The sequence below is a fragment of the Oncorhynchus kisutch genome, linkage group LG3, assembly GCF_002021735.2.
Source record: "Oncorhynchus kisutch isolate 150728-3 linkage group LG3, Okis_V2, whole genome shotgun sequence".
In the NCBI taxonomy this organism is placed as follows: Eukaryota; Metazoa; Chordata; class Actinopteri; order Salmoniformes; family Salmonidae; genus Oncorhynchus; species Oncorhynchus kisutch.
The window spans coordinates 18973338-18994657 of NC_034176.2; the positions used below are offsets into that span (position 1 = coordinate 18973338).

At 42.9% G+C, this 21320-nt stretch overlaps 1 protein-coding gene and 1 long non-coding RNA gene across 10 annotated transcripts; one reads left to right on the top strand and one right to left on the bottom strand.

Annotated features, from left to right (window-relative positions):
* The first annotated feature begins 1422 nt into the window (after window positions 1-1422).
* LOC109876731 (fibrous sheath CABYR-binding protein) lies at window positions 1423-21138 on the top strand. 8 transcript variants are annotated; one of them, XM_020469131.2, is made up of 14 exons: window positions 1439-1659; window positions 4120-4581; window positions 4630-4761; window positions 8741-8788; window positions 11794-11838; window positions 12635-12856; window positions 13007-13048; window positions 14874-14981; window positions 15091-15177; window positions 18455-18559; window positions 18657-18749; window positions 19857-20009; window positions 20110-20182; window positions 20277-21138. In XM_020469131.2, the coding sequence occupies exons 1-13, from the start codon at window positions 1615-1617 to the stop codon at window positions 20170-20172; spliced, it is 1605 nt and encodes a 534-aa protein (XP_020324720.1). In that variant the 5' UTR covers window positions 1439-1614; the 3' UTR covers window positions 20173-20182; window positions 20277-21138. The 8 variants fall into 8 exon arrangements, with proteins under 8 accessions (XP_020324734.1, XP_020324720.1, XP_020324716.1 ...); XM_020469127.2 differs by having other exon boundaries at window positions 4120-4761; XM_020469139.2 differs by having other exon boundaries at window positions 4120-4761; window positions 18657-18695.
* LOC116366232 (uncharacterized) lies at window positions 17610-19629 on the bottom strand. 2 transcript variants are annotated; one of them, XR_004208253.1, is made up of 3 exons: window positions 19318-19629; window positions 19158-19246; window positions 17610-18968 (listed from the first exon to the last, which is right to left on the bottom strand). It is a non-coding gene; the product is annotated as an uncharacterized LOC116366232 (long non-coding RNA). The 2 variants fall into 2 exon arrangements; XR_004208254.1 differs by having other exon boundaries at window positions 17610-19039.
* Window positions 21139-21320: the final 182 nt, after the last annotated feature.

The following is a 21320-nucleotide window of genomic DNA, read 5'->3' on the forward strand; positions in this document are numbered from 1 at the left end:
TGATCTTACACATGGACTAACCTATAGCCTATGTTCTGTTCACTTTGAGAAGGAGAGCGCTAAGATGAGGAGGACCAGAGATCAACTTTGATAGCTTGCTACTACTATAATTAATTTGATTAAAAACAATATGGTTCTTGCCCATTATGAGTTATTGACCTCACAATAAGCCAGATTCAAGTAACTTGCATTGTGGTACTGAAACTTGGAGCAGATCAATCGGAAATGGACAGGTCATGGTGCTGAAAGTAAGTAAATTTGAGTGGGCATAATTAATTTAAACTGTCTTCATTTTAATTTGACTTTACTAACAAGAGGACTTTGTGTGGTGCCTATTTAAGAAATAAGAGGTAGGCCTACCTGTTTGGCAGACAAAATTAGGCTATAGGCTGTTATATCCATAGATTTGTTGGTCAATTCCCCCACCCACCATGCACTATTTAACCTCTTGAATGTAACTAAATGTAATTATTTATCATAGGCAATTTATCATAGGTAATTATTTATCATAAGCAATAACTTGTAATGTTGCATACTCCAAGAAATGTTCAAATCTCACATTTCTGGTCATTGAAACAAAACTGAATAAGAAATCACTTACATTTTTTTCTAAATATCTATTTATAAAACGACTAACTATAAGATTTCACCTTCCTTAACTGTAAAATACGTATTTGTATATTTAGTGTTAGAGAAAATTTGCATATTTTCTAAAGGTCTCCCTTGATCAAAACGTCTGCCCCCATCGTTGTGAACCTCACATATAGCTCTAGCTTTTCTTTCTGAACTCATTAGGAACTCGCCTTTCATCTCATATTAACCTTGTCCGTCTATGACAAATAAAGTGGTATTTGTTTTAAATTCATTCATTGTTTTAGATTATTGGGTATGAATCGAACTCTAAATGTGCTACAGCCACGAAACCACTCTATCGCGCTGGGCTACTGATGCCCGCGGAGGTGGAGCACGGAGAACATAACGCACGCATGCTCATCTACGATGCTGCTCAGATTATTGCAATCGATTTTCATTACTGAACTCGGAGACAAACACACTTCACAAGATATGCCTACTGTATTTCTCCGAGCTAAAATCCTGTCATGAGCAGAGTAGTTTACACATTTTCTAAACAGAGACGCATAAATAGGACACAACGTGAGGAAGACTAAGCCAACCGTGAGTGAGGCAACATTTGGTCACAATTTCAAAATTCAAACAGAATCAACCAATTCGAACTCGAAAACGGGGCTGGGTACGTTTTCTGAACCCGTCCAAAACGATGGGGTTGCATAACTTCAGAAAACAACGCCAGTTTGTGGGCAAGGCAAGCCCACTCGATGCTAATCAACCAAGGGGCACACACACCCCTCTATCGTCAACGCCCCCTCCACAATCTCCCTCCCCGATAGGTCCAGGCAGAGATGGAAAAAAACAACAACAAGGGCTTTAAAAACATCCACATTGTTCCGTCCATCAGTAACATCTGGTTATCAAACCGGGGTACTGTGGCTACATTCTCCTGTTTTTCGGCACATTGTTTATTCTCCTCCATCTCCGGGGAGGACAGAAATCAAAGTTTATAGTTTTTTTCTTGCGTGAACTCAAAACGCGAACATGCCCAGCAAGAGGAAGAAGAACAAGCGCCGCATGAGAAGGGTGGTAAGTGCGGACCACCTGGGCTCGTTCAGTTTCTCAGTGTTGTAGCTAATTAGGCCAGTGGTTCCCAAATAGGGGTACTAGGACCTGGGGGTACTTGGCCTATCAACGGGGGGTAATTGAGAAGACTCATGAGACTTTAGGCCAACTGTTAAAATGCACATGAGGTGTACTTCATGGGTACTCTGGGCAGAGCAAACTTCAGTTGGTGGTACAGTAACCGAAATAGGTTGGGAACCACTGAATTAGGCTTTGATCACCTGCGATGTTTGGAATTCATTTGCGCTCCATGTTTTCATCCACTCAGGTAATTGAAGGCCATTGAACATTTCATCCATTAAAAATATGCAATTTCAATGGATGAAATGTTCAATGCACTTCGATTACTATGTGTGTGTGTATGGAATGGATGAAGGATCGGTACCATGGATGAACAAACCTCCTTGTACGCGAACTAAATTGTTTTTCAAACCTAAATTACTTCAGTCATGCATTTTTAAGCCGAGTGGATGCTTGTGAAGAAACCACTGCCAATTTGTCCGTCATACATGCCTAACATAATTTCCAATCCATCCCTTCCAATCCATTGGATGTGGCTCGCCGTTCCTCTCCTTGCTGGCTTTCTGTTCCTCTCTATGCGGGTTGTTGCGCGCTGTTGCGCGCTGTTGCGCGCTGTTGGCAATGTTTGATAAGGGCCGTGCATAAAGTTTGATCTCGCTGGGTATGCTTCTCGGACAAGTAGATTATCTATAAATAGTTATAAACAATCAGTGACGTGGTCATACTGGTTCGTAGATTTTGTCAATTGAATTAACGGTTTATCATAAGCACGCAACATCGGCGCAAATTGCGCTCATATGCAGTGGTTGCGCTCGAAGTTTGTGATTGTAATTCCTTGGTTCGTCATTGGGCATAAACTGTCAGCTATTCATTGAATTGTCGTGAGCGGAGTTATAGCATTTAACGTACTCGTTGGATTAGTAAGGGGGGGGGGGGGGGGGGGGTCGAAGGGAAGGGCCAGAGTAGTTAAATGTGTTTTCCATCTTAGAACATGTGCCCCTCCATTTATACCAATATCACCTTATGCAACAAAGGGACATATTTCTCCAATGTTAACATCTAGCAAGGTCTATTCTTCGATTAACATCAATTAATTACAATGTATATTCTACAAATTATTTAGATGTTATCCAAGGCTCTTTCATAGGTCTGCTGTAAGTCAGTAAACATTGTACATGCACTACACTTAAGATTCCTTGCAAATACTTCATGGTGAGTACAGTATGGTGAGATTGGAGTTCTCCTAAGCACCCCCCCCCCCCTCCCCCCTAACTCAAACCAAGGCTGTATTTGGTAATGAATTTTATGCATGCCATGGGCCTGTACAATCTTTGAAACCTGTCACAGAAGCCCAGATAAAAACGTATCCCAAATCCTTATCACCTTTGCATGCTCAAGATATCTATGGAGGTGCATATTTATATAACTTCCATGCACACTGTAATCTGTATCATGTTATGTAATTATGTAATTGTATCATGTATGTAATTAAATGTATTGTTGTTGATGTGTATTTATACGAATGATTTGATAGTAAAATTAAAATGTGAAACTTCAATAAAGATCTTTTTAAACAAAAACAAGACAGCAGGGGACTCTTGCTGATTGCAATGCAATCAGTTCTGCTTCAGTGCTTTTCTTAACTTGTGCTTTTTACATGTGCTCCCCTGCCCCTTCAAACAAGTCTCTCTAGTTTCTTTCCAAAGGATGACGATGTCTGGTAAATGGTTTTAAGACTACTCCTATTGACTGGCTCAACCCTAAATCATACCAGTGCGAATGGGCGGGAGGTGTTGTTTTGACTGACAGACCAAAAGGCAGAGCTGTTTTTTTATGTACACTCACTGAGTTTATGCGCTTGGCGGCTCTGTAAACTCTGCTGGCTGGCCGGGCCTCTCTCGCAGCTAACGAGGCATAGGGTGTGATTATAACATGATTATAATAAGATTGACGTGATTAGTTCAGTCTGCCCTGCGGGGCCCCATCCCTAGCCCTGCTGACTCGCGGTTTCAGTCCCGCCTGACTTGACGTGTCAGAATCACTCGGAGTCAGACAATTTACCACCATTATCTAAGCCGTTTTGCCCCCCCCCCCCCCCCCCCCCCCCACCCTCTCCGCCGCATTGATTGGCACCATAGCCCAAAGGTTAAGTCCTCTGTCCTCTCTGGGAAAACATGCTGGTCCTAGTTTGGTATTCCTGGTATTTCATCGAATAGAATAGACCCTCTCCCCTTAACTCCAAACTAGACAAGTAATTCAATAACAAACAGCCCTCTGGCTGGATTACCTTCAGCAACCTCTCCTCATATTTTTTCTCTCCATCTCTCACTGTTTAATCAAAGCAGAGGGATTCATAGTAAAGTTCATCAGACACACTTCTCTCTCTGTCTTTGTGTTGAGCAGCAGGCCCAGAGGAGAGTCCTTGAGGAGCAGCATTCTACTGGCGCAGGCAAAGGAACCCCAGGAGTGGCTGCCGTGGCACCCCCCCTTGAAATATTAAATTGTCCCCCCCTTCTCTCACCCCCTCCAGTAGTAAAGGTCCCAGTCGTAAAGCCCCCTGAAATATCCAATTGTCACCCCCTTATTCCCCCCACTATAGTAGTAAAGGTCCCATTCGTACAGCCACCGGCCCCAGTCAAAGTACCAGAGCCTGAGGCTGTGGTGACGGTGGTAGAGCCTGAATTGGTAGCAGCTGAGGTTGAAGTTGAGGCCCCAGTCGAAGCTCCAGTGGAGGTTGAAGTCGAGGCCCCAGAAGAAGTTCCAGAAGAAGTCCCAGTCGAGGCCCCAGAAGAAGTCCCAGTCGAGGCCCCAGTCGAGGCCCCAGAAGAAGTCCCAGTCGAGGCCCCAGAAGAAGTCCCAGTCGAGGCCCCAGAAGAAGTCCCAGTCGAGGCCCCAGAAGAAGTCCCAGTCGAGGCTCCAGAAGAAGTCCCAGTCGAGGCCCCAGTCGTAGAAGCAGAAGCTCCTGTTGAGCCCCCTACAGAAGAAACTGCAGCAGGGCAGGAAGTTGAAGAAAGCATCATTCCAGAGACTGAGCCAGTAACTGAGGTAAGGACCCGCTCTCCCATTTTGAATTTGTTTGGGAATGGGGAAGATATGGGTTCAGGTGGTTTCGGACATGTTGGGCATGGACTGATTTAAAAAAAATGTCTTTTCACAAGTGACATAGTTTCTGTACTTAACATTAAACCAGCACCCAACACTTGAGTAAAGTTCTATCTTTGCTGTGCAAAATGGTTCCCTGGTTACTTTGCTGTGCAAAATGGTTCCCTGGTTACTTTGCTGTGCAAAATGGTTCCCTGGTTACTTTGCTGTGCAAAATGGTTCCCTGGTTACTTTGCTGTGCAAAATGGTTCCCTGGTTACTTTGCTGTGCAAAATGGTTCCCTGGTTACTTTGCTGTGCAAAATGGTTCCCTGGTTACTTTGCTGTGCAAAATGGTTCCCTGGTTACTTTGCTGTGCAAAATGGTTCCCTGGTTGCTTTGCTGTGCAAAATGGTTCCCTGGTTTCTTTGCTGTGCAAAATGGTTCCCTAGTTGCTTTGTTGTGCAAGATGGTTCCCTGGTTGCTTTGCTGTGCAAAATGGTTGCCTTGGTTGCTTTCCATGGAAATGAGATGAAGTAGTGTCAGTGTGGTGTGGAAATGAGATTGGGGGGGAGGGGGGGGGGGTTCTACTGTAGTAGAACAGTATGTTCTATTTAACAGAGGCTGTACATGTACAGGAGTGTGGGCAGGGCCCCTGTTGCAGTCACTATACATTAACCTTGTCTACTGTAATTTGTCTTGGATGGATTTGTCTGTTCTAAAACTGATTTCACTTGTGTTTTCCAGATGATTGTGGTAAGAGTAACTTAATAACATGAGATTACTTTCCTCTAAAGCTGTTTTAAGGTTTTCTAATGAACCAGGTTAGCTAACACTTTCCCCTACACATGACTGGCGTTAGTTCAGTTGCAATATTCTCCAAAGTTCCTCCGATGCTGTAGCTATATGACGTGTGTGCTGACATGTGCTCTCACATGTATGTGAGTGTGTAGCGAGGGATAAGGGGGTGGTTATATATGATGATGGACTCACGGTCAGCCGATAGAGCTCCACAGTAAAGTACCAGCCCCTCACTCCCCTTGCAGGCTCTGAGGGCCCAGGCGGTGTTCAGCCCTTGGATCCCCGCCCCCCCAGCCCACCCAGCCCTCTTTTCCTCAGCCCTATGCTGCTGCGCTCACCGTAGACATGCCAGAAACGCCTTAGACACACACACACACACACATATTTTTTTTATTTTTTTATTTCACCTTTACACACACACGCTTTCATAAAAGTACTTTGGACTCACGCACACACATAGTGGGTGTGTTATACACACTCGGTATCAGGATAGTTTTATTTAGTTGGTAAGATTTGCACATCCTTGTACTCTAAACATAGGAGCACTGAGACACTGCACTTGCCCAAATCCATAAACCGTTGGTGCTGGTAGAGAAAGGCTTGACAGTTGGTGGCTCTGGTCAGTCAGTCAGTTGCGGTTTCTTCACGATGGGGCTCATATTCAGCTGGCTGAGGGGGCCAAGGCCCCTAGACTCCACACCCCTACTGGACGTCACCGTGGAGACACAGGTGAGCCCCCCCCCCCCCCCCCTCTGATGGGGGTTGTGGTAATCTTATCCTGGATGGGGAGGAGGGGGCATCTGAGCCCAAACATTTTGTACCAGGCAGCTTTCTCTCTTGGCTCTTCCTCTTTCCTGCTCTTCCCCTCGTGTGCCCACTTATGGGGCCCCTATACAGGTGCACTTTCTGTCTGGCACCAGTTGTCATCTAGTGCCTCTGCATGATGTCCCCCACCTTTCTAGTGCCTGCCTTCCTGGGCTGACTGAAACTAGGCATTTGTTATGAAAGGTGACCATTTTTTTCTCCACTTCACCCATCTCTCTCTCTTCCACATGTGGAAGCATTTACCATATAGGAAGCTTCTCCAGAATATAACACGAGGCTAGCTCTCCTATATGTGCTGAATCATTTCTCTATTTTGTTCTCCAAAAGTTCCCCTCCATTGGAATTGGAGTGCCATTTAGCTCTGTCAGGATTTCTGTAGTAAATGTCATTGTTCATTTTTTTACATTGTGGGTATATTGTTCCCTAGCTTCTACAGCAAAAACAGGAACTTGGCTGCTGGGAAGGAGGAGGAGGAAGGGGGTGTGTACTAGGAACATTATGTCCATAATGTGCTCTGAAGGGGTTAAATTGTGGTCTGTCTGATAGAAAGGGCTGCACTAGGATCAGTTTTGTACATTTTGGCGAGACAGAGCTGCGATCAGACCAGTTTGGTACACAGTGTTCCACAACAGCTAGGGATGGTAGTAGCGGCTGTGGCTATGTGAATATAGGCTGCCAGTGGAAGGCCTGTAGCCCACAGTCTCTCCCTCCCTCTACACAGCTCTACCCGAGCTATATATTTACTTACCTGGAGCTATAGACTACATGCTTGTTCAGTATAGTTATGGTCCCTTCAACGGATCACTTTTAGACCCCTTGTCTTAGTAACATAACGTGCTAGAAAAATGCTGATGACTTTTTCTATTAAAGGTCCCCAAAACACACACATCCCTGGGATGCTCGTCTTTTCAGTTCGCTGCAGCTAGCGACTGGAACGAGCTGCAACGAACACTCAAACTGGACAGTTTTATCTCAATCTCTTCATTCAAAGACTCAATCATGGACACTCTTACTGACAGTTGTGGCTGCTTTGCGTGATGTATTGTTGTCTCTACCTTCTTGCCCTTTGTGCTGTTGACTGTTCCCAATAATGTTTTTATCATGTTTTGTGTTGCTACCATGCTGTGTGTCATGTGTTGCTGCCATGCTATGTTGTTATCTTAGGTCTCTCTTTATGTAGTGTTGTCTCGTCGTAATGTGTGTTTTGTCCTACATTTATTTATATATATATATTATTATAATATTTTTTAATCCCAGCCCCGGTCCCCGCAGGAGGCCTTTTGGTAGGCCCGTCATTGTAAATAAGAATTTGTTGTTAAGTGACTTGCCTAGTTAAATAAAGATTAAATTAAATAAAAACATAACTTCCCATTTGAACAGAGATGTTCTATCTGCAGTTTGTATAATTTCGGTGTTTGACCATGTTCTGAGGTTTCGTCAATGTGGAGGTCGTGTGATTAGTGTGATCTATCTCCCTCCAATAGGGTACCCGTTTTAGACAGGGTTTTTTCTGGCCTGGTTCGTGTCATTTGTAAAGTAGCATATAGACTTTATGTAGGAGGGTATGCTCCAGTCCCAGAAATGGTCAATTATTTACAATCTCTGCACAAATGATGTGCTGTAGACAGTGTCAGTATTGGTCAACACACCTGATAGCACAGTGTGTGTTCAGTACCAAGTGTGCATGCTGTGAATTACGCACCGAGGTGAGAGATGGACCATGTGGCACAGAAGACAAAGGCTTGGCGGAGGGGAGGGGAGGGGGTGAGGGGAAAGATGGTTTCCTCGTAACCTCCATCTTGAGCTATCAATAGATATTTGTTCTTTTTTCTCTGCCTGCCATGGAGAGAGGGAGATAGGAGGGGGGCGTGGCAGATCTCTGGCATTATGTAATTGGCTCTAACGTCACTTCGAGTTCCATACCCCCCCACACACAGACTCCTATGTAGTCGACACAAAGCCAGCACTGAGGGAGGTGTGTGTGCAGTGTACACCTAGTGTATTTTCTACGGAAAGGTTTATGATCTCTGAAAGTATATTTAGCAAAACCTTGCATTTTTTTACACATGGGTGAAAAACGTAACAATTGGGCACCACTGACCCACCCACCACTGTTTCTAAAATACAATTCCATCATGTAGTTGTATTAATTATTTAATACAGAATTTAAATCTGAATTGCTTAATCCTAACTTGATGTTCCAAACCGGATGACTTCTACTCTGCCACTCCAATATCAGTTTAACTTTATATCCATTTGACTATAGCAGTCAGCGAAATGTATATTCATAACGACTCCTTTCTCTCTACTTCTTCCAGGCCATACCCATTCCTGAGGCCCCTGTGTCAGCTCTTGCTGAATTTAAGGTAACCCCCCCCCTGACCCCCCCTCCAATCAACTCACTGAACTCTGTTCCTCAACTCGCTGAACCAGTCATGGAGCCCCCGGGCACCCCGAAATTCTCCCACAAGTCATCTGCTGTTGCTCAAACATGGCTCTGGTTGAGCAGCAGGGTCTGAACAAAGAACAAGCCTGTCTACAGAGAGGTGTTCCTACATGCAGCTAACAAAAATACATGCATCTATCCAAAATTACAACCAGCTTATTGCAGAATTACCGCAAAAATGAAAGAGGCAAGTAAGGAACTTGTTTGTTAGCCCTGCATTAAAGACCAACATTGGATAAAGAAAATTGTTATAAAAAAAAATAAGTATACCAGTTTTATGTAAGGACCAAAAAATGTACAGATGTGACATACAGATCGCAAAATAGTTGGGAAGAGATTTTCGATGTACCGATTCCATCACACTTGGTTTATGAACTGATACACAAAACAACGCCGGATGCAAAATGTTAATTATTATACCAAATTCTTGCAACCAATAGAATGTTATAGCTTTGCAGATGTTTTCTGCGAAGAGACAGAATCAATAGATACTTTGGATTTGGTACGGTCCATATGTAACTTGTTTTTGGTTGCAGGTTCAGGAATGGCTGAAGAACTGCAACATTTACCTGGAGTTAACTCTGCAAATAGCACTGCTGGGTGATCTGAAAAGTAATAGTCAATCAATCAATAATCTAATAATACTCATAGCAAAAGGGTTTATCTTTAATTGACAATCTCTAAACTACAGTATGAGAATAAAAAGGTTCATAACTTTTGTGAAACATCACAGCACAGTTGAAAAATTCAGAAAGTATTCAGGCCACTTGACTTTTTCCACATTTACATAAGTATTCAGACCCTTTACTCAGTACTTTATTGAAGCACCTTTGGCAGCGATTACAGCCTCGAGTCTTCTTGGGTATAAGATTAGCAACCTATATTTGGGCAGTTTCTCCCATTCTTCTCTGCAGATCCTCCCAAGCTCTGTCAGGTTGGATGGGGAGCATCGCTGCACAGCTATTTTCAGGTCTCTCCAGAGATTTTCAATCGGGTTCAAGTCCGGGCTCTGGCTGGGCCACTCAAGAACATTCCGAGACTTGTCCTGAAGCCACTCCTGCATTGTCTTGGATGTGTATTTAGGGTTGTTGTCCTGCTGGAAGATGAATCTCTTTGCCCCAGTCTGAAGTCCTGAGCACTCTGGAGCAGGTTTTCACCAAGGATCTCTCTGTACTTTGCTTTGTTCATCTTTACTACTCTCCCAGTCCCTGCTGCTAAAAAACATCCCCACAGCTTGCTGCCACCACCATGCTTCACCATAGGGATGGTGCCATGTTTCGTCCAGACGTGATGCTTGGCATTCAGGACAAAGAGTTCAATCTTCGTTTCATCAGACTAGAGAATCTTGTTTCTCATAGTCTGAGAGTCTTTAGTTGCCTTTTGTCAAATTCCAGGTGGGTTGTCATGTACCTTTTACTGAGGAGTGGCTTCCGTCTGCCCACACTATCATAAAGGCCTGATTGGTGGAGTGCTGCAGAGATGGTTGTCCTTCTGGAAGGTTCTCTGATCTCCACAGAGGAACTCTGGAGCTCTGTCAGAGGGACCATCGGGTTCTTGGTCACCTACCTGACCAAGGCCCTTCTCCCCCAATTGCTCAGTTCGTCCGGGCGGCCAGCTCTAGGAACAGTCTTGGTTGTTCCAGACTTCTTCCATTTAAGAATGATGGAGGCCACTGTGTTTTTGGAGACCTTCAATTCTGCAGACATTTTTTGGTACCCTTCCCCAGATCTGTGCCTCGACACAATCCTGTCTCTGAGCTCTACAGACATTTCCTTCGACCTCATGGCTTGGTTTTTGATCTGACATGCACTGTCAACTGTGGGAACTTATATAGACAGGTGTGTGCCTTTCCAAATCATGTTCAGTCAATTGAATTAACCACAGGTGGACTCCAATCAAGTTGTAGAAACATCAAGGATGATCAATGGAAACAGGATGCACCTGAGCTCAATTTTTTTGTCTCATATCAAAGGTTCTGAATACTTTAGCAAACATTTCTAAACCTGTTTTTGCTTATTCATTGTGGGGCATTGTGTGTAGATTGATGAGGAAAATGCTTTATTTAATTTTAGAATAAGGCAGTAACAAAATGTGGAGAAAGGGTCTGAATACTTTCCAAATCCACTGTATTTCAGTAACACTACTTAGAATGCAAGATGCCAAAGCGAGGAACCCCCAATAAAGAACTGTCCAGTCCACACTGGAACATAGTTGTACTTTGGGGTCATGAGAGGAAATGTTTTAATTCCATTAAATGTAATTGAATCTCTTGGAAGTGTTACTGGCCTCAGCTCTTCCTTCCTATTTTGTTTTATTACAGATATCACACGTACACACAGCAATGCCGATGAGTACCTTGACGATGAAGACTGACTGATTTAATATATTTTAGAATAAAGATGTAGCGTAAAATGTGGAAAAAGTCAAGGGGTCTGAATACTTTCCGAATGCACTGTATATGGCAAATACAAAATGTAAACTGGATGGTGTTCAGATATAGATGGGAGGGGTTGAGGGTAGCTGAAGCATGAGACTAAAAACAAACAAAAATAACTTATGTATAATATACTGTGTCTGTAAAATGTATATAGTATGTATAGCTGGAAGTAGAATCCATTAGCTTAGTCCAATTAGGGGAGGGGTGGTAGGGTTAGGGGGAAATAATAAAGTACAAATATATATATGGGGGATTGGAAATTATGCAGACAATTGCATTGACAGAAGCCACAATATATTTGCATTATTAAAGCTGATCCACCCCCTAAAATACAATTTAAAAATAATAATCATTTAAAAAAAGGTTCCTCCCACCTTTTCACTGCCAGTGTGTTCAACAACTACCTCTCCTTCTGCATTAAGTTGGACCATTAACGGTACTCTTTATTTTATAAATATGTACACTAACTCCTTGTTGTCCCTATTCAGGTTCAGGTCGCAAACTCCGTAGCCATTACCACAGAGATCGCACAGGTAAAATATTACCTTTGTCGCTAGTCTGTCCACTGTGCAATATGAAAATAATATAGTGCATGCCATTTTAGTCCAAGTGATACTGGGCCCGGTTTCCCAAAACCATCGTTATTAATGTTGCACTTGAAAACGTTAGTAATTTAACGCCTGCCTCAGACCACTCGTAGAACAGCTAAGTGCATCGTGGGGTGCTTTTTTCCCCCTCCCGTGTCACTTTACACAGACAATCTTCATTAAACATACAATCACAGGGTTTATCCATCTCTGTTGAGTTCTATTTAGCTACTTCTAGACTACTGTCTTTAATTTCTCAATATATTTCATGATGTGTTGCCTAATGTGCGCAATGATGAATTAATGGATTTTTATTGGGTAAGCAATAGAATTAGCCACCTCGATATTTACACCCGTAGGTGGTAATATTGTTCTAGGGGGTGATCAGTCATCTGTAGTGTGAAATAATTATAATGTTACGGTAAGATTTGAATAGAGAAAGCTGATCTGAGAGCAGCGCTCTCTTTTGTTCCTATCAGTATTGACACATGCTCCAACGATGCACTTAGCGACCGCCCTCTCTGAGGGGTGTTTTGGGAAACGCATCTTCAGCCATTGTAAGAAAGATGCATCGTTAAAACACTTGCAAGCCTAAGTTCCATCGCTATCGGGAAACCGGGCTCAGGTGCAAGGCAGAATCTGCAGTGAATCTAAGGTGTTTCAGTAGTAGCCTACTGTGTGTATATCAGCCATACTGCCCTTGCATGGTGTGGCGTTTGACGGTGTTCCACTGCATGTTTAGACTCATGATGAGCCGGGGCTTGAGGCTGAAGTGGAGGCTGAAATAGTTGACGAGGTCCAAGCGAAAGTAGAGGCAGTAGTTGAGGAAGAACCAGAGCCCGATCCCATGGTCAAGGCCGAAGCTGCCCCAGTAGAAGCTGAACTTGAACTGTCGGGAATCAAAGACGGAGACAGTCCTATCGTCAAAGCTGAAGCCATTCCTGAAGATATTGATGTAGAAGAGGTGCTACATCTCTCTGCCTTGTCTTGTGTGAATGTGCATGTAGTGTGTGGTTTGCTCTGTTCCTTCCCTTTTCTCTTAAACAGCATTCAGAAACCATCTGATCATTTTTTTTCATTTCGATTTTTTTCTTGTAATTTCTCCTCTTTTCAGCATGAGACTGTTATGACAGAGGCACCTGAAGAGGTTCCAGTGGTAAGCTAATTTCTCACTACATTGAACAAAAATATAAATGCAACATGCAACAATTTCAAAGAATTTACTGAGTTACAGTTCATAATTCATCAGGCCCTAATCTATGGATTTCACATGACTGGGAATACAGATATGCATCTGTTGGTCACAGATACCTTGGGAAAAAGGTAGGGTCATGGATCAGAACCAGTCAGTATCTGGTGTGACCACAATTTGCCTCATGCAGCACGACACAACTCCTTCACATAGAGTTGTTCAGGCTGTTGATTGTGGCCTGTGGAATGTTTGCTGGATATTGGCGGGAACTGGAACACGCTGTTGTACACGTCGATCCAGTTCATCCCACATGCTCAATGGGTGACTTGTCTGGTAAGTATGCAGGCCATGGAAGAACTGAGCCATTTTCAGCTTCCAGGAATTGTGTACAGATCTGTCCAGTACAGGTGAAACTGGGATTCATCTGTGAAGAGCACACTTTTCCAGCATGCCAGTGGCCATCGAATGTGAGCATTTTCCCACTGAAGTCGATTACGACGCCAAACTGCTGTTAGGTCGCTGTTAGGTCAAGACCCTGGTGAGGATGACTAGCATGCAGATGAGCTTCCCTGAGCAGGTTTGACAGTTTGTGCAGATATTGTTTGTTGTAAAAAAAAACACAGTTTCATCCTGGACTGGTGTGGTTACATGTGGTCTGTGGTTGTGAGGCCGATTGGACATACTGCCAAATTCTCTAAAACGACGTTAGAGGCGGCTTATGGTAGAGAAATGAACATTCAATTATATGGCAACAGTTCTGGTGGACATTCCTGCAGTCATTATGTCAATTGCAAGCTCCCTCAACTTGAGACATCTCTGGCATTGTGTTGTGTGACAAAATTGCACGTCTTAGTAGCCTTTTATTGTCCCCAGCACAAGGTGCACCTGTGTAATGATCATACTGATTAATCAGCTTCTTAGTATGTCACACCTGTCAGGTGGATGGATTATCTTGGCAAAGTAGAAATGCTCACTAACAGGGATGTAAACAAATTTGTGCACAAAGTATGAGCGAAATTAGCTTTTTGTCCGTACGGGAAATTTCAGGGATATTTTATTTCAGCTCATGAAACATGGGGCCAACACTTTCCAACACTTTATATTTTTGCTCAGTATCTTTTTAAAATTGTGCAACTTCTTATACATTGTGAAGATGTGCACTGAGAGTCGGAACATAAAATTAGGCTACAGGTATCCTAGTGGTTAGAGTATTGGACTAGTAACCGAAAGGTTGCAAGATCGAATCCCCGAGCTGACGAGGTAAAAATCTGTCTTTCTGCCCCTGAAACAGGCAGTTAACCCACTGTTCCTAGGCTGTCATTGAAAATAAGAATTTGTTCTTAACTTAACTGACTTGCCTAGTTAAATAAAGGTAAAACAATTAAATGGAACATAATACAAAACAAGAATCACAGACAGGAAACAGAAACAATGACACCTGCGGAAGAAACCAAAGGGAGTGACATATATAGGGCAGGTAATCAAGGAAGTGAGGGAGTCCAGGCGAGTGATGGTGACAGGTGTGTGCCATAATGAGCAGCCTGTTGACCTAGAGGCCGGAGAGGGAGTGCATGGGACATATTATCTAGATTAATTTTCAAAGCTTTTGTATCAGTTCAACGCAGGCTGGGCTTTTGAGCTAGTGATCGTTCCTATTAGGAAGGATCGCTGGAGCACTTCACACTTCTGTTTGCTTCATACAAACAGGACCCAGGAGGCAATGGTAGATTGTCACCTAATTTTTGCTTTGGTGTTAAACTGACACGTGCCCCAACCTCTCACCTCCCAGGAGACAGAAATTATCCCAGAAAAGCTATGGAAGCCCGTGGAAGCACCGATTGAAGAAGCCCCCTTAGCCAAGATCGCAGCAGAGATCGCAGCAGAGCTCTTCGTAGAGGTAAGGCTGACCAAGATATGGCATTCTCAGTCCTTTCACTTTTCTCAGTAAGAAAGTTGGAATTTGTATATCTGAACATTGAGCTCATAACTCTGTCTATTCTCTCCAGGCCTCAGTAGACCCTGTCATCAACACAATGGCTGACTTTGCCATCACAGAATCTGTTCCCGTTGTAGAAGCAGCCATGGCTGAGCAGGTGAAACTCGCGCTCCAATCATACCCACTCTTGACACATACACACAATGACCACATTTAGGTGTGCACATTATTCCAGATAGTAGCACATACAGTGCCTTGCATAAGTATTCATCCCCCTTAGAGTTTTTCTTATTTTGTTGCAAAACTGTAATTTTTAATTGATTTTTTTGTTGGATTTCATGTAATGGACATATACAAAATAGTCCAAATTGGTGAAGTGAAATGAAAAAAATTACTTGTTTCAAAAAATGTGATGATAAACTTGATAAAAAATAGAAAAGCGATGCGTGCATTTGTATTCACCCCCTTTGCTAAGAAGCCCCTAAATAACATCTGGTGCAACCAATTGCCTTCAGAAATTACATAATTTGTTAAATAATGTCCACATGTGTGCAATCTAAGTGTCACGTGATCTCAGTATATATACACAACACCTGTTCTGAAGGGCCCCAGAGTCTGCAACACCACTAAGCAAGGGGCATCACCAGGCAAGCGGCACCATGAAGACCAAGGAGCTCTCCAAACAGGTCAGGGACAAAGTTGTGGAGAAGTACAGATCAGGATTGGGTTATAAAAAAATATCCCAAACGTTGAACGTCCCACAGAGCACCATTAAATCCATTATTAAAAAATGGAAAGAATATGGCACCACAACAAACCTGCCAAGAGAGGGCCGCCCACCAAAACTCACAGACCAGGCAAGGAGGGCATTAATCAGAGAGGCAACAAGAGACCAAAGATAACCCTGAAGGAGCTGCAAAGCTCCACAGCGGAGATTGGAGTATCTGTCCATAAGACTATTTTAAGCCGTACACTCTACAAAGCTGGGCTTTATGGAAGAATGGCCAGAAAAAATCCATTGCTTAAAGTTAGAAATAAGCAAACATGTTTGGTGTTCGTCAAAAGGGATTTGGGAGACTCCCCAAACATATGGAAGAAGGTACTCTGGTCAGATGAGACTAAAATTGAGCTTTTTGGCCATCACGGAAAACGTGATGTCTGGCACAAAACCAACACCTCTCATCACCCCCAGAACACCATCCCCACAGTGAAGCATGGTGGTGGAAGCATCATGCTGTCGGGATGTTTTTCCATCGACAGGGACTGGGAAACTGGTCAGAATTGAAGGAATGATGGATGGCGCTAAAAACAGGGAAGTTCTTGAGGGAAACCTGTTTGTCTTCTAGAGATTTAAGTTGGGACGGAGGTTCATCTTCTAGCAGGACAATGACCCAAAGCATACTGCTAAAGCATCACTCACGTGGTTTAAGGGGAAACATTTAAATGTCTTGGAATGGCCTAGTCAAAGCCCAGACCTCAATCCAATTGAGAATATGTGATATGACTTAAAGATTGCTGTACAGCAGCGGAACCCATCCAACTTGAAGGAACTGGAGCAGTTTTGCCTTGAAGAATGGCCAACAATTCCAGTGGCTAGATGTGCCAAGCTAATAGAGACCTACCCCAAGAGACTTGCAACTGTAATTGCTGCATAAGGTGGCTCTACAAAGTATTGACTTTGGGGGGGTGAATCGGTATGCACACTCAAGTTCTGTTTTTTTTTGTCGTTTCACAAAATAAAATATTTTGCATCTTCAAAGTGGTAGGCATGTTGTGTAAATCAAATGATACACCCCCCAAAAAAATCTATTTTAATTCCAGGTTGTAAGGGAACAAAATTTGAAGAACGCCAAGGGGGGTGAATACAGCAAGCCACTGTATCCCGCTTAAGGTCTTGTTCAGGATAAGCCACTGTATCCCGCTTAAGGTCTTGTTCAGGATAAGCCACTGTATCCCGCTTAAGGTATTGTTCAGGATAAGCCACTGTATCCCGCTTAAGGTCTTGTTCAGGATAAGCCACTGTATCCCGCTTAAGGTCTTGTTCAGGATAAGCCACTGTATCCCGCTTAATTAAGGTCTTGTTCAGGATAAGCCACTGTATCCCGCTTAATTAAGGTCTTGTTCAGGATAAGCCACCGTATCCCGCTTAAGGTCTTGTTCAGGATAAGCCACTGTATCCTGCTTAAGGTCTTGTTCAGGATAAGCCGTTTACATGAACCTTTGATATCCCGCTTAAGGTCTTGTTCAGGATAAGCTGTTTACATGCACCTTTGATATCCCGCTTAAGGTCTTGTTCAGGATAAGCTGTTTACATGCACCTTTGATATCCCGCTTAAGGTCTTGTTCAGGATAAGCTGTTTACATGCACCTTTGATATCCCGCTTAAGGTCTTGTTCAGGATAATCTGTTTACATGCACCTTTGATATCCCGCTCACGAATATCCCAGTTTCCATGAATAAACTGAATATTCCTCATTTTAAGTTCATATGGGTTAAATGGAATAGTAATTGAAATCTAGACACTGACTGTAGGTCTATAACCTCTCACATGTAGAGTAATATAATTTTCCTGCACTATTAAGCTTTTTTTTTTGTAGGAACAGGAGTGGAGTAATGTGATTTCTTTCAGCATCTCTTAAGAAAACAAGTTACATGTGCATTTGCATTATATTTGACACTTATGCAAGCAGACAGTATTTCAACCACAAAATATGCACCCAAGACAAACTGAAGTGTTATCAGAAACATGTTTAATCAGTTCTCAGCTACCTAAACAAAATAGACAACTTCACTGGTGTTAACTACTGTAGATTACTAGTGCATTCATTCTGGTGAACACTACTTTAGTCTTCTGAGCAACAAGTTATGACAAGAAGAGAAGCTGCATGTATCTAACTATAGTTGACAAATGGCCTACCAAAGTTTGGAAATTATAGGCAGAAAAGTATCCAAATTAGGGGTGAAAGTAGCATAAGCCAGTAGGCTATACTGTTGTATCAGCAAAATAAATTGTTATGGAGGATTGAACTACACAGCTATAACATACTCTTTAAATGATTTGTTTGACAATCAGATGAAAACATCACAAAATCCATGTGAAACAGTCCCTGCAGAGACAGTGAAAAACAGTAAAAGAGATAAGATGTTTACATGCCACAATATCCTGTCAGAAAGAAACATATCCCAGGCTTCTTTTCTGGGTTTCGCATAACCGGGATACAAGCTTTTTCGTGTTATTGTAAACGGGATATGATGGTTATATGCATAAACTAAAAAACAGAATAATTGAGTATCCAGAATAATAAGAGGATATTGGTGTGCATGCAGATGTGGTCACATGTTGTTTTGGCACACCTTTAATCATACAGTATGACCACCTGCTGACCACCTGCTGTCCCCTTCCTCAAGTCCGACTGCATGTCATCTCTGTTCAGGTGCCCGCAGTCTCAACGGATTCACTTGACGCCCTACCGGAGTTGTTGAACGACGTCACTCTAGTCACTGAGCCCGCCCCTGTCACAGCTGATAAAGTCATTGACGTGAGTCTCCTACATTTCTCTATGCAGAGATGCTTTAGTAGAGCAGACGTGACACACAAAACACACTCCTGTAACCCGGTTGTCTGATTGGTCTCAGGAGCCAGAGTGTGAGGAGAAAGACGTGACAGAGATGAGGGTGAGAGACAATGTACTTCCACCCAATTACCGGCCCTGCTCAGAGGACCTGCTGGTCAGAGTTGAATCATAATAACCTAAACTTCTCATCCACTCACTAATTTTGAATTCAACCAACTCTTTACTCAATCACCTTGCTATATAATAACCTTAACACAATCAAACACTTGGGTGTAGGCTATCCTCTCATAACTTCTAATTTTAAATGCTCTCGCACATTTTGAAATGTGGCATTCCAGGGGTTCTTCCTCTCCCATGGGTTTCTCTCTGCCATCTGTGGATCGATTACACCGTTAACAGGGAATTTATTCCTTCACACGGTAATTCTGTGTCAAAGGGTCTGGACTGAACCAAAGCAAAGAAAGTAAAAGTTAGAGCCCACTCTCCTACCCACAACTTATCTATTTTTAATGCCACCTGGGGTGCTAACCAAAATACAGGGGGTAGTCCGCCCAGGTCTTACCTAGTGTGCATAGACATGTACTCGTAGTATGTACTGTATGCCCGCAGGCCTCTTGCCTAAGCACTCCCAAGGTGCCTTCCCCTTCCCCCCTGGGAACAAATTAAACAGATTAATACAAACAATTTCAATAATCAAAACAGTCCTTTTGACATAAACATACCTCTGCAGAACCGGCTACAAAATACTTTACAAAAAGTGTCTGAGCAACAACCAACACAGAATATCAACAACGCTCTCCCTGAGCAACAAACAACACAGAATATCAAAGACGCTCTCCCTGAGCAACAAACAATACTGACGCATACCCTTTTAAGCTGCAGAAGGAGTCTAATTGAAGACAGCTGTATCCTTTGACGAGAGGGCGGGGTCTGAGCTCCAATTATCGATGGGACCGACCAATCAGCTGCTTAGGACTTCAGGAAGCTATTTCCTGAAATACACACATAGACACATACAAACCCACAACAACACAGAAACTGGGGAACGTAACACAATTTACATACATTTAAAAACATGTAATGTGTGTGCATCTATCAGTTACACGTCAGTACATATACACAAAGCCAGAGTTCACATGGGGTAAGAAGCATTGTTGGGAAAGAGCTTGCAAGAAAGGCACTTCACTGTACTTGTGCACGTGACAACATGAAACTTAGTGGTGCGCTCAACAACATTGACTGTCTGCGTTTCCTTTCACAGGCTAAAGAGGAAATTGGAGCCCAGATGGAAATCGAGGCTAAAAAGGATGCCATAGATGAGAAGACGGTCCTTGACGTCATCTCTGGAGATTTATCCACCCCCCACCCTGTTATCTCAGAACTGCAGTGTCACACACAGCTCGCCGCCCCCAAGGTAGGAACCTATAGTGTATTGAACTCTCCCAACCAATTGTGATCAGTCTAAGTATTTCAAATCAACCACCCTCTGTTCTAAACTCTTCTTGTTCTTTTAGGATATCCCAACAGAGGCAGTGCTGAATGGACAGATGGCAGCTGAGGTGGCCATTGAGGGATAGATCTCTATGGGTGACGACTTGTTCAATCTCCCTAAACACTGCGTTTGAATGCATAAGGTCTGAATTGGCATTAACATTCTGTTATTGTTCCTGTCTCCCCACAGATGTCCTCAGTCAGTATGAAAGACTAAAGAGAGCCTGACAGTGAGCCGACCAGCGAACTTTACTTTTCATTTTTTAGGGCTTAAAGGGACCGCTGGGAAATTTGACAGACATCCAACACTCAGTGCCTTTCTTGCTTGGGTTCTTACAAAAAAAATATTAAACAAGTTTAAAATGCGATATGAAGGTGGGGGAATAAGACTTTTTTGTTGTTGATCAGAATGTGACAATTTGGAATAAACAAATCATGGCTTTCATAGATTTCTGTATCCCATTGCATATATTGTGGATTTGCCTCAATTGTAAATGGCATGCATTGTGTATGAATACTGTAGAATTAATGAATGTGGCAATGGCTTGTCTTCACATGTTTGTATGGATGAGAGGGATTAATTCCTTGTACACGTTTCCTGTTTTAACCTGGTTTGATTCCTTTTTGTGAAGGGACAGTATGGCAGTTTGTACAGTACCATAGCTACCCCCTCTTCTCCCTATCCCCATTGTGGTACTTTTGTCTTTTCAGGGACTGTATGATGACAGCTCCACCCTCTTTACTGTGTAGTGTCAGTGTGTCTACAGTCCCAAGTCTGTCCTGGGCAATGTGAAATGGTGTGTAGTTTTAGGTCCTCTGACCAGATGCTCTTAACATTTAATGACCTATGCTGCCAACTTAAAATAGAGTACGGGGGCCTGTAGATCCTGTTTTTAGTTTTTCTTTTTCTGTTTTGTATAGACCATATGATGTGGTACAACCGCTGTTTGTGTTCAGTTACGTGCTCTGGAAGAGACCATGGAGTTGTCATGTAATTGAGGAGCTGGGTTGGATTTCATTCACCTTTTTGAATAAAGATGTTACTCACCAAGTTCTTGATTCAGTTGTTGGCCTGTGTTCTACATTCCTTAGTAATAATGTGTTTGTTTGAACACATTCAGAGTTCCACATTAGCATAACGTTTGAAACTATAAATACTTTCAGGCAGCTGAAGCAAGCGCATTTTGTGGGATGGAATACAGTTGTTATTAGCTCACAATCCTTTATCAATATT